The following is a 15909-nucleotide window of genomic DNA, read 5'->3' as shown; positions in this document are numbered from 1 at the left end:
AATTCCCCAACGCTGTTCCCCTCCCCCCAATTCCCCAATAAAATCTTTAAAAAAAAGACAACAAACAACTTTCCTGTTCTTGGGAGACAGAGGATTCCTCTGCCATGTGACTTTGGCTCAAGTCTTCTCAAAGGGCTCCTTGACAAACCATGCTAAACTTTCTTTAGAGCTGCACTGCTGTGTAAAGTGCTTACACCCACTCATCCTTTCTTTCTTCTCTCCACTTGCAATCAGACCCTTAGATTGGTCTGATGGCTCTCCAAATCTCTCCCCATTTTCTTTCACCGTCAGTTTGCCTAATAAATGCATTGCACATTTAATTCCATTTTATTGTCTGCTTCTAGGGGGACCCAGACTAACACAATATGGAATTTGGTAAGGCCCTCAATCAATAATGGTGGAAAATCAGTAGTTAGGAAAGTGCAGTCCTAAGTAGAGCCAATTTATCATAGTTCAACCTATGAACTCTAGCTGCTGTTATGTTCATTCCCCATGTTAAGATAAACTTTATCTATAGTTCTCTCTCTCCCCTCTGCCTTTGCTTAATGGCCATGTAAAAACAAAACAAAGAAAGTTATTTCTTCAGTTTGTTGCAAGGTTTTCATTTGTCCCAATATTTCATCATAATGAGAGATGTTGTGTTTAAGTAAATTGATAAGCAGGTTGCTTAGATTTATTAACAATATCAAACTTAGAAAAGACTTAAGAACAAAGTATATAGTGCTTTTGTCCCATTAAACCCTTAAATATAATTCATGTTTCTGTGACATACATATATTTATAAAAGTACAAATTTAAAAAATAAAAATAGAGAGGAAAGGAGATCTACATACCTTATTAGAATTTGTATTGATCCCAACTAGAAAAACAAGTTCAGCAAGGAAAAGGTTACAGCAAAGATTTTTGTGAATTGTTGTCCTGGTGCTTTGAATTTCACTGAAGAACCAGAAGGTAAAAATGCATATGGCCAGGCAAATCAGTGAAATAATTATTCCTAGTTGAGTGATCCTTGTAAGAATATTATAATCTTTAATACCCTAAGGGAAAATAATAATAAAGCTGTTAAGAGAATAACTCAGTAACTTGTCAAAGGAACTACAATATATAATGAACTTCCTTTTTTTGGTGAAACACTAATCAAAATGTTCATAAAATGTAAAAATTGCAATGTGCATTTAGATGACTTTTGAAAATGCTCAATATTCTGAGAAATCTGATATAAATCCTGTGGCACTTTAACAGTTCTGTAATTACTGATTTTTTTCTATGCATAGTATATATATTAATATATGGTTTAACAATATTATCAGTTTCATGATATTAGAATGGCAATTCATTATTATGCAGTGAAAATGGTTAATTAAAGAAGATTTATTAGTGGAAAGAACAAGTCATTTCTATGCAGTGATTCATCTAAAACACATTAACAAAGGTATTAGGAATGCTGAATATATAGAATATCAAAACAGTGCATTTGAGAGACTTTGAAATGAGAAGGATTGATTTTATTCTACCTAGATGAATATTTATTTTTCATATACAGAATAAAGGCTTCTTTGCTTACTTAACATTCAGAAAAAAAATCATCTTTATGATTGATGTGGTTAGGCAGATTTATTTGGCCACTTTATATACTTGGTACAGCCTAAGTATATGTGGAAATAAACCTGTAATCTATAAAGATTACCATGCAGAGATATGAAATAAGATATTATATAATATAAAAGCAAGATGTTACTGATGTGAAATACATATTATGCAGCTCTTCACCTTAGAGAGATTTTTCATGTTTAAAATCTTGTGGGGTTCTACATTATTAAAACATGGTATTTATAATTGTACTAATGCTTATTGATCAGGTATAAAATATTTTAAATTAATTTTTCATTGGTAAAAATAAACTTTCATCACAAAGCCAAAAGTCCATAAAGTCCATGATACACTAAAATGTATAAATGGTCCTTAAGAGCAGCATTGAAAACAAAGAGTCAATGGACAGATACTTAACATACAATCTACTACCTATTACAAACTAGGTAGGTTGTAGACTAAAAATAATCTAAAATCCAGACTAGATATGTCATAGAAGGCAGGTAAGAAAAACAAAGACTAAGAAAAATAACGTTGGGGTTTTATCAATTAAATATGCTATTTACAATCAAAGAAAACATATAAAATTATTTTCTTGAATGACATAAAAAAATACATAGATTTACAAATATGAAGTGGAAAATAGCCTTACAATGGAAGTACTAGAAGACATCAAAATTGCAAAATGTGTCAAGTGATTACAGCTGCATGAGGTGTGGGTCTCATTAGAATATGTCAGCTCACAGCCCTCTGAAGACCAGTTGCCACTCATATTGTCAGGCGAGTAGTCCCAAAATGCACATTGACTCCTATGTTTATCTGTGATCTGAAAAAGAGACATTTTACTGATGGAAAAAAAAGAAAAAGTTACACATATGGTATCATTTTGTAATATTTAAAATACCACTTTGCATATCAATATAAATAAAACCATGTCTAAAAAGTGAAGCATAAAATCAATGCTAGTAAGTGAATGCTGCTGTTATTTGGAAGAAGTGAAGTTTACATTGCAACAGTACTATATTTTATCAACCCTGTGTCACAAAAGTTGTGAAAATTATCAAATGAGATCATGTACCTGTCATTTAGAACAGTGCATGACACACGTAGTTACCATATCATCTTTATTCAATAAATATTTATTGAGTATATACTAGATATTAGTTGTTGATCCCGGTACTAAAAATACAACACCGAAAAAAAAAAAGTGTTTGCATTGTTGAACTTCCATTCTTGTGAGGAGCTGAGAAATTATTAAACAAGAAAACTAAACCAGAGAAAAGAGAAGGAAAAGCAGGATGGAGGTTGATCTGAGGAGGTGTTTCCCAGATTCTGTCAAAGCAAATGCCTTAGTGAAGTGAGAGAGTGAGCCCTGAAGACTTGAGCAGAGAAGGTTCCAGACAGTTGGAATGGAAAATGGAAAAAGTTTGTGGTGAGAGTGAACAGGGTCTTCCAGAAACATGTAGAAACCAGTGTATTTGGAGCACAATGAATGAGACAAAGTATAGTGAAGACAAGAACACATTAGACAGGGGCCGATCAGACTACTAGATGGTTGTTCAATAAATAGTAGAGTTCTCTTTACCATATATTTATATTAACTAATCATCACACAATATCTAATACTCCAAGAGTTTTGATAATAACTTAATCATAGAATACTGAGCACCCTATACTTGTGTCTTGTAGAAATAAAAAAAAACTATTTACAATTACATAACAATTTACAGTTTAACCAGGTGCTTTCTCACCTACTTTGTTTGATTTGACCATCAAAAGGGTCCTGTGAAGTAGGTATTGTGTTAAGAGGCCAAGAGGTGTCTAAAAATATATTCAAGACTTACCATTATTAAGTGGAGTAACATATTGTAGAATCAAACACGAATCTTCAGACAACCATTTATTAAGAAAACATTAGTTGAGTATCAAATATGTGATAGGCTTTGTGTGAGGAGCCAGAGATTCTCTGTTAAAAATGTATTGTATCTGCCCTTAAGGATGATAGAAACTCAGATGATTTTAATACAATCAGACAGTGGATTTAATGGGTAATATGCTAAACCCAACACTTGGAGCACTGGGTCAGCAGTTGGAGCACTGGTGAAAGACTGAATTAGATTGGAGTGAATCTGGAAAGACAGTGATTGAGCTAAAATTGGACAGATGACAAGAAGTTTTTTAAAGAGGTCAAGCTATGTGAGGAAATTTGAAACTCTAGATCCAGTTCCCCCAAAACAGCCAGGAAAATGCCCAATCCTTCTCTTCCAGGAAACCAGATAAGCCAGAGGAACCAGAGGGACTCTAGAATTGGGAAACCAGAGTCAGCAGAGAGTACAGGTGTCATTCAAAAAAATGGGGTTAAGTGAGAATCTGTCTACACGCTGAGCTCCCATTTCTGCTCACCATGAAAGGATCCCTTCTGCGAAACGAATAGGCCCAAGAGAAACAACTATTAGGTAGTGACGTGCAGGATCTTCCAAAGGGTAGAAGCCTGCCTGAAGATAACTTTCTTGTGACGCGCACAGCTGCCACCTGAGCTTTCAGTCACCTTTCAAATGCCTCATAATTAGGTGTGAATGGATAGTAATGAACCATCAGACCTCAGAGGACAAGCTGTAACATGAAAGACAGAGAACAAAGGCACATAAGCCAAACAAAGGAAATCAGGAGCAACACAATAGAGGAAGCAGAAAACAGTTATTAAAAAAAAAAGAAAAAAAGAAAAAAGAAATATATCTCAGAGAGAGAAATACTGTACCCATTAAATGAAATTAGGATAAAAAAATTAAGGTTTTCAGTGAATTAAGTATACAGTTGAAATCAAAATGCTAGCAGACTAAAAAATTTAAAAATGGAAAACAAAAGAAAATAAAAATAAAAAAACAACACCTGGCATCTTGGCTGGGAAGTCTAAACCCAAGTAATAGGACTAACAGGAGAAGAGAACAGGAACACTGGAGAGGAAGAAATTAGCAAAGATATAATGTTAGAAAATTCCCTGGAACTGAAGGCCATGCATTTTCAGACGAAACAGACTCACATAATGTCTAATAGAAGTAATGAAGAATGACCCACACCCACATTCATCTTAGATCAGAATTCTGAGAATAAAGATAGGATCTCAAAAGTTTGAGAGAAAGAGACTGATTACACACAAAAGACTGCAAATTTTAAATAAAATATTAATTACATTCAACTTCTCCAGGTTAACCTTAAAAGCTAGAAGACAACCTTGCTTTGCTCAAGGTCTAGAAAAAAATTGAAGAAAAAAATATTTACAATTTATAATTCTATATCATGAAATGTATTGAACAAGTGTTAGATAAGATGCCTTAAAACATTGGTCTTCTGTGCACCTTTTCTCAAGAGGCACTGATGAATATGCTTTAAAAACAGAAATAAACCAAGAAAGAGGAAACTTTGGCACAAGGAAACATTGAATCTGACACAGGAGAGAGGTGAGTTGCATGTCCAGGATGATGGTGAAAGGCATGTCCAGGCTGACAGCTGTGCCATAGGCCCAAGAGGAAACCATCCAGATAGGATCAAGTTTACAGAGACCTAGGAAGGGTGTCTTCAGGACATCACATTAGCTGATAGATTATCTTACATGTCTGACTATTTTGCGAGGAGATATATGTTATATCGGAAAGTTTAAGTATGAATTAGTAATGTATAAATAGAAATCTAAGCAAGGTAAATTAGAAGAATTTACTAACATTAAGAAAATGGTTCAGCCTCATGATTCAGTAGTGAATAGCACATACTAAATTATAATAATACGCACGTTGAAAACAGATTTAACCAAAACTTTGAGGTAAGCGTAGGAGGATGGATAGTTGGGGGAGTTTTTGTATCACAGGGGAAGATGTGTGTAGGAAAATTATATTCAAATTTCCCATAGATGGAAGTCAATAGATAATACCTATTTTTTAGACGCTTAAAATAAGAGGCGTTATTGGGTTTTGGGTGAAGGAGATACTGGGTCAGTGGCAAGTATTTTCCGTTTTTTTGTAGAAAGACAGAAACTTGAGTCTATGTGTTAGTGGAGACACTGAAACTAATGTGCAGGGATCCAGGAGAGATGAGATAATGGATGAAGCATGTAATTTCTTGCAAGTCAGCTGGGGGACGAGGAAATCAGACAACAGCATTGGGCAGGAGTGTATCATAGCTGCTGAGGGCCTGGATTCTGGAGGAAGCCTTCCTGGGAGTAACACTTTGTTCTACCAGCTTGTTGTGAGTGATCATGAATAAGTTATTTAATCTCACAGAGTCTCAGTTTCCTATCTATAAAATGAAAATAATAGTACATACCTCATAGGGCTCTTGTGATAATAAGTTTTTTTTTTGTTTTGTTTTGGGGTTTTTTTCTTTTTTTTTTTTTAAAGTAAAGAACTTAGAACAAGGCCTGGTCTCCTATAAGCATTGTTAAAGTACTGGTTGATATCACTATTATTAATATTATTATGACAACTATTAATATTCCTCTGAGGTAATAGAGAAGTATATACTAATGGGGAAGTTGCAAAAATATTATTAGGGAATCAGGAAAGTGAAGGTGTTTTATATGAGATAGTGCCTATTTTCTCAGAGAAAAAAGTAGGATTCAAATTTTATTCTCAGGGAGAGGGAGCCATGGATTAAGTATGTGTGTTATCCAAGGAAAGTGATGAAAGTTTGCAATGGTCATCACTTTGAATTGGAAAAAGATTTGAACAGCAAGGCAGATTAAGGACAATAAAGTTTTCCCATTAAGCATGGCAGAGAATTTTTGTTTAAATGTATATTTTGTCTGGTTGCTGTGCCAAACAGATTGGTGAAGTGGATTGTCCTTAATCTCTTCAGCTGCCAAAACATTCACTAATAAAACCTGTACAAAAATCATCAAACTAGGTAAAAGAACAGTGTTTGGTTTCTAGTGTCAGAAATATCATTTGCATTTAGCATCTGAAAATATTAAAGTTTAGTTTCCATTCTTAATACATTTCAAACCTACCTCTCTCAACATAATACTCACTGATGTTGAGGTTTGAGCTACTATTTTCTTGCATTCTCTTGAATTTAGTTTCTCTCTACATTAGATGTTTATATTTATCATGACACATTAATATTGTAGGTAAGCATATATGTTCTTTTAGTCCCATCCCTCCCACATTAACATGTCAGTGTAATTGGCCAGTTTCAAGGCTCTCCAAATGGAACATCAGAGGTATTTTAATCATGTACTAGGACTGAAATTCTACTGAAAGCCCCCCAAAAACTTAAACTGTAAAAAGGCAGAAATCTATGATTTTTGAGTTTCCTCATTCATTTTAGGTATATAAAAATACTAAATACTTGTTTATTTCTAATCATGATCTTTTATTGTATGGTTTCAATTATATATGAATTTGAAAAGAAGATTTAGAATAATAATAAAAGTAAAATTACCTCAGTTAATTTCTTTATGAAATATTATAAACTTATCTGTGATTTTGTTTTAATCAGCACCAGAATCTGTACAAATATTATTTTAAATGGCAATTACTAACCAAACACTGCCTTCATTACACAAGTGACATTTATCTCTTTGACACTGATACATTTTTAAAACTCATTCCGTAAGGGTACAGAGACTCCAAAATGAACAATGTATACACTTAAAAAATAAAAATAAAATATAGCTTAATTTCAGAAAATCAAATATGTGAAATTCTTTGGTATTTACTAGACAGTTGAAAGAGCACTGAAAGCATAAAAAATATTATATAGAAAAATTAGTTTTAACCACTTTATTATTTTAATTTAAACTTGTATTTTTAAACTCAAGAATTCACATATAATTAAAGTGACATCACAAAAAATGCTTATTTCTCAGAGTGTTTCACAATCATAATAATCACCAGAAAAATAACTTACCTTTATGTGACTTAATGTAAATGTTATTTTTTCAAGTTCATACAATGTGGGTGGATTCGAGCTAATTGAGACTGAAATTATTGATGAGATGACTCTTTCTTCCTCTTCAGAATTATCATAACTTTGAGTGTCCAATAAGAATTTGTCAGATGATGAAAACAAGGGACCAATACTCTTATAATATAAAAATGCAACTGCAACATTGCCTATCAAACAAATAAGTGCATTTGGTGAAATTTTTATAAAACAAACATGTATAAGCTTTTAAAATAAACAACAATTGAGCAGACAAATTTTTACTCTAAGGGAATCATACAAATACCCAGATATTGAAATTTGGGTCATAATAAGTTCATGTCTACATCTTCAAACTGTATTAAGACATATTCTCTGATCATGGGCTGTAGCACCACCTTTGTACAAACTATATTTAGGAGAAAAATAGTCCTAGGTAAATTTACATCCAAGTCTTGACTAACAATCAAAGTGTAACGTGTAGTCACATAAAAGGAAAAACTTTGAGTTATTGCTTTGGTGTGTGTAGATACATGCGTTAGAAAGATATTGGGAGGCAATTAACAGAGACTCAACAGTATTAAGAAAGTTTAGAATTGAATAGGTTGTGAGATCCCACTGTGTTCAACCTCATGCCTACTGAAATGTTTTTTGTTTAATATTGACATATAGCTAGGCAGTCTCAGGGTAGGAAATTTATTATTTTCCAAGGCAGTCATTTATCTGCTCCCCAATTGCAGTACATCAGAATATAACCCAATACTAGACATGTAACTTGATCAGTACGGACTATCATGTGACTACTTTTTTCTTAGCTTGGACACTACACTTATATTAATGGATCTCAAACTGCCTTGGTTGCCTTAGTTTTTGTAGCAGCTCATTATCACTGATATTAAGAGTGTGGATGACTCAATATCTAGACTTATTAGCTTTAAAATTCCTGTTGTTACTTAGGTCATATTCCTCCTCTATTTATTGTACAGAACTATGGACACTAAATTTAGCACTTTGCATTTAGAATTTACTCTTGGAATCAGTTCTACTTCAATCATTGCTCCTATTTATGTAGCTATGGATAAAGCAGCTACTTTGAACTTCAGCTTTTTCACTTATGAAATGATGATAGTAATATTTACTGAAGTTATTTGTTAGGATAAGGTGGGTACCAATGAAATAATACATTAGAGAGCCTTCTGCAAATTTTGAGATGCTATATTATTACGATTATTGTTATGCTTATTAACTAGAAACATTATATGTTTGCATTAGATACTTGGACAACTGAGAAAGAACTCCATCATATTCATTTGTTGCCTCAAATTTGTGATACTGGCAAATAATTTAAAAAACATAAATTAAAATAATAAATATAAATGTTGATAATAACAAAAACAATGGACTGTTAAACAAAGCTGAAACTCTGTAAATCACAATATTGCATTAATAAATAATGTTCTTTGGATATGGTTATGTGAGCTAGAAGTAGCCAAAATGCATTGCTGTTCATATTTTCTATCTCAGGGGTCGGCAAACTTTTAAGACGGAAGAGCCAATCCTGTCCTTCACAACAATTTAAAAATTATTCGAGAGCCATAAAACAAATGAAATCACCATTATGTGAATAATATCCTTTAAAATTTTTATAAATGAAACTATGATAGTTTTATTTTCATTTTCAATTTTACTTCAGAGCCACATGTACATACGCAAAGAGCCGCATGCGGCTTGTGGGCCGCAGTTTGCCGACCCCTGTTCTTTCTTAATCTAAAAAGGCCTTGCAGAAATTCAGATACATTACATACAGTATTTCCCTAAACTTGCAGCCTAGAAAGCTTATATCAAAGAAAGAAATAATGTTAGTAAAACATGGTTGGACTAGTGAAATTATGATGACTCCAGGAGATTACAATGAGCCCAGACTTTCTATGGACAGACCAGGGCCTGAAGCAGAACCTGGAAAATGTTTAGGTCAACAGGGTCTAGTTCAGTTTATGACCCAGTTCATGCAACAGTGATTTCTCAGAGGTTGTAGTAGGAGACAGTCCAAAATCCAACGAAGCAACAAAAAGATAAGATAGATTTTAAAAATCTTCTAATCACTCTAGCCTTTCTAAGGGAATATATTTAAGATCAAGTTTTGATTAGGGAAAAGGAGATTCATGCCACATAGCATGCTCCAAAATCCATTTTTGACCTCCTTTTGGAATATTGTCTCAGTATTTGTCCATTCTCAGCATTTTGAACCTCTTAATTCCAAGGATTTCTCAATGATTCTGGGCCTGATCTAACTTTTAGCTCTCTTATAAGATCTATACTTTCTTTCAGTAAATTAGGGGTTTATTCACTAATGATAGGGACTAAAATTCAGCCTATAAAAAAGATTAAAAAATACACTTGAACCTCACTTATTTTCTACTGATGGCACTATGCAGCTTTGAACTAATGCATGTTTTCACTAATTGACTTTGTCAATAAGTGAATAATCACATGTATGGGATTATCAATGAACGAGTTTGATCAGTTTGTTAGAATTGCCCTTATTTTTAAGATCCAACTTTGAGGAAAACAAATTTTCTCCCTCTGCTTTCTCGAGAGCTGATATTATTGTCCCTTTCAAATGTCAGAGTTTGCATGCATGATCATTGAACAACAAAACTACCATATACTCAGACAGGATCTCTTAGAGATATTAATTCCATGACAATTTTATCATCTGTCACTATGATAAGTATTTTCAGTGTCTTTATTTTCAACTTCTAATCACTTCCCAAATCTTTGAAAATATGACAGTTTAACACATTCTTTGGATTTGCTCCTAAATATTATATGTATTCTTGGTTAATTAGAATATGATGCAATATGGAAGAGCCATGGGTTCAATGGCAGTATGGCTTAGTTATTTTAGCTTTGTTTTAAAGCCATCTGTTTCTTACTTTTGAATAAAAAAATGGCAAAAAAAAATGGAGAGGAACTATCTATGGATTAAATAAAAATCCTACGTTAGTGCCATAAAAGTTGTTTTAAAAACACATACTTCTGAGAATGAATGTACAAGTTTTTAAATAATAAAGACAACATATCTGTTTATGAAATGATGTCTATAAAACACCATATGTGTGTCATTGCATATATTTTTCATTTGTATTTATGACCACCCATACATTCTTAAGAAAATATTATAATGCATGTTTTCCCTAGTAATATATGTTGAACTATAGGGGAAGAACAACCCAATAATTCTACTATCAGCAGAGATTTTTTTCTAAGTGCATTGCATTAAGACAGCAGAAAAATGGTTAAATTAAAAAGACAAGCTGCTGGCTTGCCTGTGGTTAGGTGACAAGGAAAAGCTGGTCAGGGCTGATTTTTTTGTCAACTACCTCCCTTCCAGTGTTGGCACTGTACTCTCTGCTGATGGGCTTAGAGACAAACCTGATAAATTCTTTGTGACCTAGTTTCATTACCCATAAAATGAGGAAAATACGTTAGATAACTATTAAGTTACCTGTTAGAATTAGCATTCTCTGTCTGATTCCATTTCTTAAGAAATCCTGTGTTTAGTTGAAAAGTGTACTGCACAAATAATAAGAAATAGCATGTGGAAGAAAAGTCCAAGCCTAAACAATAACTTTCTATCTTTTTGAACAGTATCTCTATTTGTCTTCCTCACACAATCACAAATTTGGGAATATGAAGGATTACTGAAGAAAAAAATGTTTAAAACTCTATGCAAATTATAGTGTCTATTGACTGCTACAAAGCAAGTAGTAAACCCATAGTTCCTTGTTTATTTACATCAAAATCTTAACATTATCAGACAGTTACAGAAGCTGGAGGTAAGACAAGAAAGATATAGATATTGTCAGATAAATTTCTCCCCAGGTATTGAAGAGACTTTCATTTCTCCATTGTATGTTTTTGCTCCCTTTGTCAAAAATTGTCTGCCCATATATATGTGGGTTTATTTCTGTGTTCTCAATTCTTTCCATTGGTCTGTGTGTCTGTTTTTCTGCCAGTACCATGCTGTTTTGATTATTATTGCTTTGTATTATAAATTGAAGTCAGAAAGTCTAATACTTCCAGCCTCATTCTTTTTTCTTAGGTTGCTTTGCCTATTCAGGGTCTTTTGTGACTCCATACAAATCTGATGTTTTTTTGTTCTATTTATTGAAAAAATGCCATTGGGGTTTTGATGAGGATTACATTAAACCTGTATATCGCTTTGGGTATTTTGGCCATTTATGTTGATTGTTCCAATCCACAAACACAGAATATCTTTCCATGTCTTTGTATCTTCTTCAATTTCTTTTAAAAATGTCTTCTAGCTTTCAGTATATAAGTCCTTCACATCTTTTGCTAAGTTTATGCCTAGATATTTTATTCCTTTTGTTGCAATTGCAAAAGGAATGTCTTTTTTTCTTCATTTCTTTTTTCTGTAATTTCATTTTTAGTATATAGGAACGCAATGGATTTTTGTACATTGATTTTGTATCGTGCAATTTTACTGTATTTGTTTATTTTTTCTAATACTTTTTTTGTGGAGTCTTTAGGGTTTTCTATATAAAGAATCATGTCATCTGCAGAAAGTGACAATTTAACTTCTTCATTCCCAGTTGGGATGCCTTTTATTTCTTTCTCTTGCCTGATTGCCCTGGCTAGGACTTCTAATACTACGTTGAATAATATGGTGACAGAAAGCCTCTTCAATAAATGGTGCTAGGAAAATTGTAAAGCCACATGCAAAAGAATGAAACTAGACTGCTATCTGTCACTATATACCAAAATTAACTCAAAATGGATCAAAGACCTAAACATAAGGCCTGAAACAATAAATTACATAGAAGAAGCATAGGTACTAAACTTATGGACCTTGGGTTCAGAGAGGATTTTATGAATTTGACCTCAAAGGCAAAGAAAGTAAAAACAAAAATAAATGAATGGGACAATATCAAACTCAAAAGCTTCTGCACAGCAAAAGAAACCATCAACAAAACAAAGAAACAACCAACTGAATGGGAGAAGGTATTTGCAAACAACACCTCCCATAAGGGACTAATATCAAAAATATATCAAGAACTCATAGACCTCAACAAGAAAAAACAATCCAGCTAAAAAAATGGGTAGAGGACCTGAGCAGACACTTCTCCCGAGAACACAATGGCCAACAGATATATGAAACAATAATCAACATCACTAGCTATTAGGGAAATGTAAATCAAAATCACAATGAGATATTCACCTCACACCTGTTAGAATGGTTATTATCAACAAGATAAGTAATAAGAAGTATTGGAGAGGCTATGGAGAAAAAGGAACCCTCATACGCTGCTGGTGGGAATGTAAATTGGTACAATCACAATGGAACACACACAGTATGTAGGTTCCTCAAACAATTAAGAAGTACCATACAACCCAGCAATCCCTCTTCTGGGTATCTACCTGAAAAATCTGAAAATGTGTACCCATAAAAATATATGTACCCCTATGTTCACTGCAACATTATTCATTGTCAAGACACAGAAACAACCAAAGTGTCCTTCGATAGATGACTAGATAAAGAAGATGTGGTACATATATACACAATGGAATACTACTCTGCCATAAGAAAAGATGAAATACTACTACCATTTGGGACAACATGGATGGATCTTGAGTTTATCATGCTAAGTAAAATAAACCAGAAAGAAAAAGTCAAGAGCCATATGGCTTTACTCATATGTGGGATAAAAACTGAAAGCAACCAAAATACAAAACAAACCAAAACTCAAAGACACAGATAATGGTTTAGTGGTTACCAGAGTACGGGATGGGGGTGGGGAGGAGGGATGGTAGAAGAGGGAAAAGGGGGTCAAATATATGGTGATGGAAGGAGAACTGACTCTGGGTGGTGAACTCAAAATCCAATACATAGATGACATATTATAGAAATGTACACTTGAAACCTACATAATTTACTAACTAATGTCACCCCAATAAATATAATATATAATAAAATAAATAATTAAAAAATAAAATATCTCCCCAGGTATTTATATCAGAATAAAAATCTCAAGTACAAATATGGAAATTCTGTATATAAACATCAAATATTTTTCTATAGAAACCACACATGTTATATGTATATATGATACAATAAGTATTTATTGCAAATCATTGACATTGTATATAAGATTGTCAAAGCCTACCATTTGAATCATCTGCAGCTTTTCTCTTTGGAAATATCTTTACATAATCTCTGTCCACGTTCATATGGGGGTGTGTATGTTTCATGTGATGTGAGTCAAAAAAGAAAGCTTTCAGAGCTGAAACAAAACCATGAACATCATAAATTCCCTGCAATTAGTTTAATCAATGTTTTTATTTAGTTGAAGATAATTTCATCCGTCAATATTTTATTTCAACTTCTTATTTATGGCAAGTAGAATGAACATATTCTAAACATGTTTGAACATTATAATTTCTGTCTTAAAATCTAATTCAAGTTTAAAATTTTGATTTTACTATAACATTCATGGTTTATATTTATCTTTATTAAATTAAAAGATAAAACATGAATGAACACAAGGGAGCTATATGTCATAGTTACCTAAGCAAAGAGTAGGAACTATAATGTCTTAGAGGATGGTATCTGTTATATAATTTACTATTTGGAGATGGATCGAATTGAATTCTTGAGGGCTAGTTTCCTTACCTGGGGTGTTTTCACCCTTGACATGCAGGAACGTCATAGAAACGTATGCTTTTATATATGTCACAATGCTTGCTACATTAATTTTGAGTCAAGTGCTAAATTCTGATGAGATATTGATCTTTGTATATCTACTGCTGCCTAGCAGGATGCCTCCAAAAAAATATAGTAAGGATAGATACAATGATTATTTCAGAAAATGTACCTTGTTTCTCAGAACAACTTTATGGGCATCTTCAATTTGATCCAAGATTCCTAATGTTTTAAGTATGAGATTGCATAAAGCAGGAAACATTCTAATTTACTATATAAATTGCTTTATATTATCAAAAGGCAAAGGATTCCTAAAGAGAAATTTAAATATACTACATCCATAAAAATCTGTCTGTCACTATCACTGGTCAAGGTAGATCCTAACAAATCATGAGATAACTCAAAATGGCAAAGGAGTAATGCACTTTGAGCATTTAAGTGCTAAACAATTCAGGAATAGGTAAAGGTGGAGATTGTATGAATGAAGCAATGCTATGTATTCATCATTTTTACTCATCTTTCATTCATATTGCTCTTGTAATATGCATCACCATTCATTTGTACATTGATAAAACAATTGCCAATTTCATTAACAGTATTTTAAATGCTTTCCTTCCCTTTTGAGGATGGCTTGTTTGAAAAACACTATTGACCTTGGCTTCTTACCTACATCACTTGAATTAGTATAAAACTGAGTGGTCTTTTGGAAGTTCTGAGATATATTTAAGGTAGCTTGTTCGGCAGCATGCATCAGTTTTGTAAGATGAGTTCTTCTACGATTCGTAGGTAACTTGTCCCAAGATATAAATGTTTCCTTTTGAACAAAATTATTCACAGTTTTTACAAATTCCTGTTGAAAAAAGAAATATCTTTTAAAATTGTTGGAATCTTACATTAATCACAGATGTAAGGAAAATTTTAAAGCTCAATGAACTGAGTTAAAGTTCAGCATACTTACAGCAAGAGTTGAATTAGCAAGGGTGTCCTTGTCTGAGCTAGTGCTATTCGTATAACCCAATAATGGTGATGATTCTGCTAATATTTCTATATATGTAATTATATCCGTTGGTGAAAGATTTTTCACAGAATTTCTATAGACTTCTTGCAGGAAAGCCACAGGTTGGTCTATTCGTCTAATCTGAACAAAAATGAGCCCAGAGAAAGGAAACCAGTTTAGAGTTTTAGATCTTTTCAAGAGTACAGTTTGCATATTAAATTTATTCTGAGTTTTGTTTTCTTGTCCTATACATTAATAAGTTACCAGATTAAACCCAAATCATATCATGCAGCAGTGAAACCCAAAATTATTTACAAAAGGCTAACAAATAAACTTAAAAACAGAGAAATTACTTCAGAAAAGAAACAGCATGCTTAAACTGATAATTTTTTAAAACTAGCTTTTGGAAGTTATAATAATTATAACAACATGAATTAGATTTTAATAAACCAGAAAAAATTCTTTACAATGTGATAAAATGGAAATTTGCTTTAGCTGGTTGTTAATTAGTCATGTTGAGATTCACAATTCCAATTACCGTATTTGCCGGCGTATAAGACGACTCGGCTTATAAGACGACCCCCTAACATTTCCACTCAAAATACAGAGTTTGTTATATGGTCGGCTGTGTGCGATTTTGCGAGTGTGGTAAAATCGCATAACAGCAAAATCGCATAACAGC

At 32.9% G+C, this 15909-nt stretch overlaps 1 protein-coding gene across 1 annotated transcript in view; it reads right to left on the bottom strand.

The window, feature by feature from the left end:
- The window catches only part of ADGRL4 (adhesion G protein-coupled receptor L4), a 109677-nt gene that overhangs the window by 27707 nt on the left and 66061 nt on the right, over positions 1–15909 (bottom strand). The window contains exons 6-11 of the mRNA XM_019628672.1: positions 15189–15368; positions 14897–15080; positions 13695–13811; positions 7492–7697; positions 2243–2416; positions 834–1037 (exon numbers count right to left, since the gene is read on the bottom strand). Of these exons, the coding sequence (XP_019484217.1) occupies positions 834–1037; positions 2243–2416; positions 7492–7697; positions 13695–13811; positions 14897–15080; positions 15189–15368 (1065 nt within the window). The remainder of the gene's footprint in view (positions 1–833; positions 1038–2242; positions 2417–7491; positions 7698–13694; positions 13812–14896; positions 15081–15188; positions 15369–15909) is intronic.

Source organism: Hipposideros armiger, unplaced genomic scaffold (genome assembly GCF_001890085.2).
Source record: "Hipposideros armiger isolate ML-2016 unplaced genomic scaffold, ASM189008v1 scaffold_803, whole genome shotgun sequence".
NCBI classification, from domain to species: domain Eukaryota; kingdom Metazoa; phylum Chordata; class Mammalia; order Chiroptera; family Hipposideridae; genus Hipposideros; species Hipposideros armiger.
The sequence above is the reverse complement of the archived record's forward strand: the minus strand, read 5'-3'. Positions and strand labels throughout refer to the sequence as shown.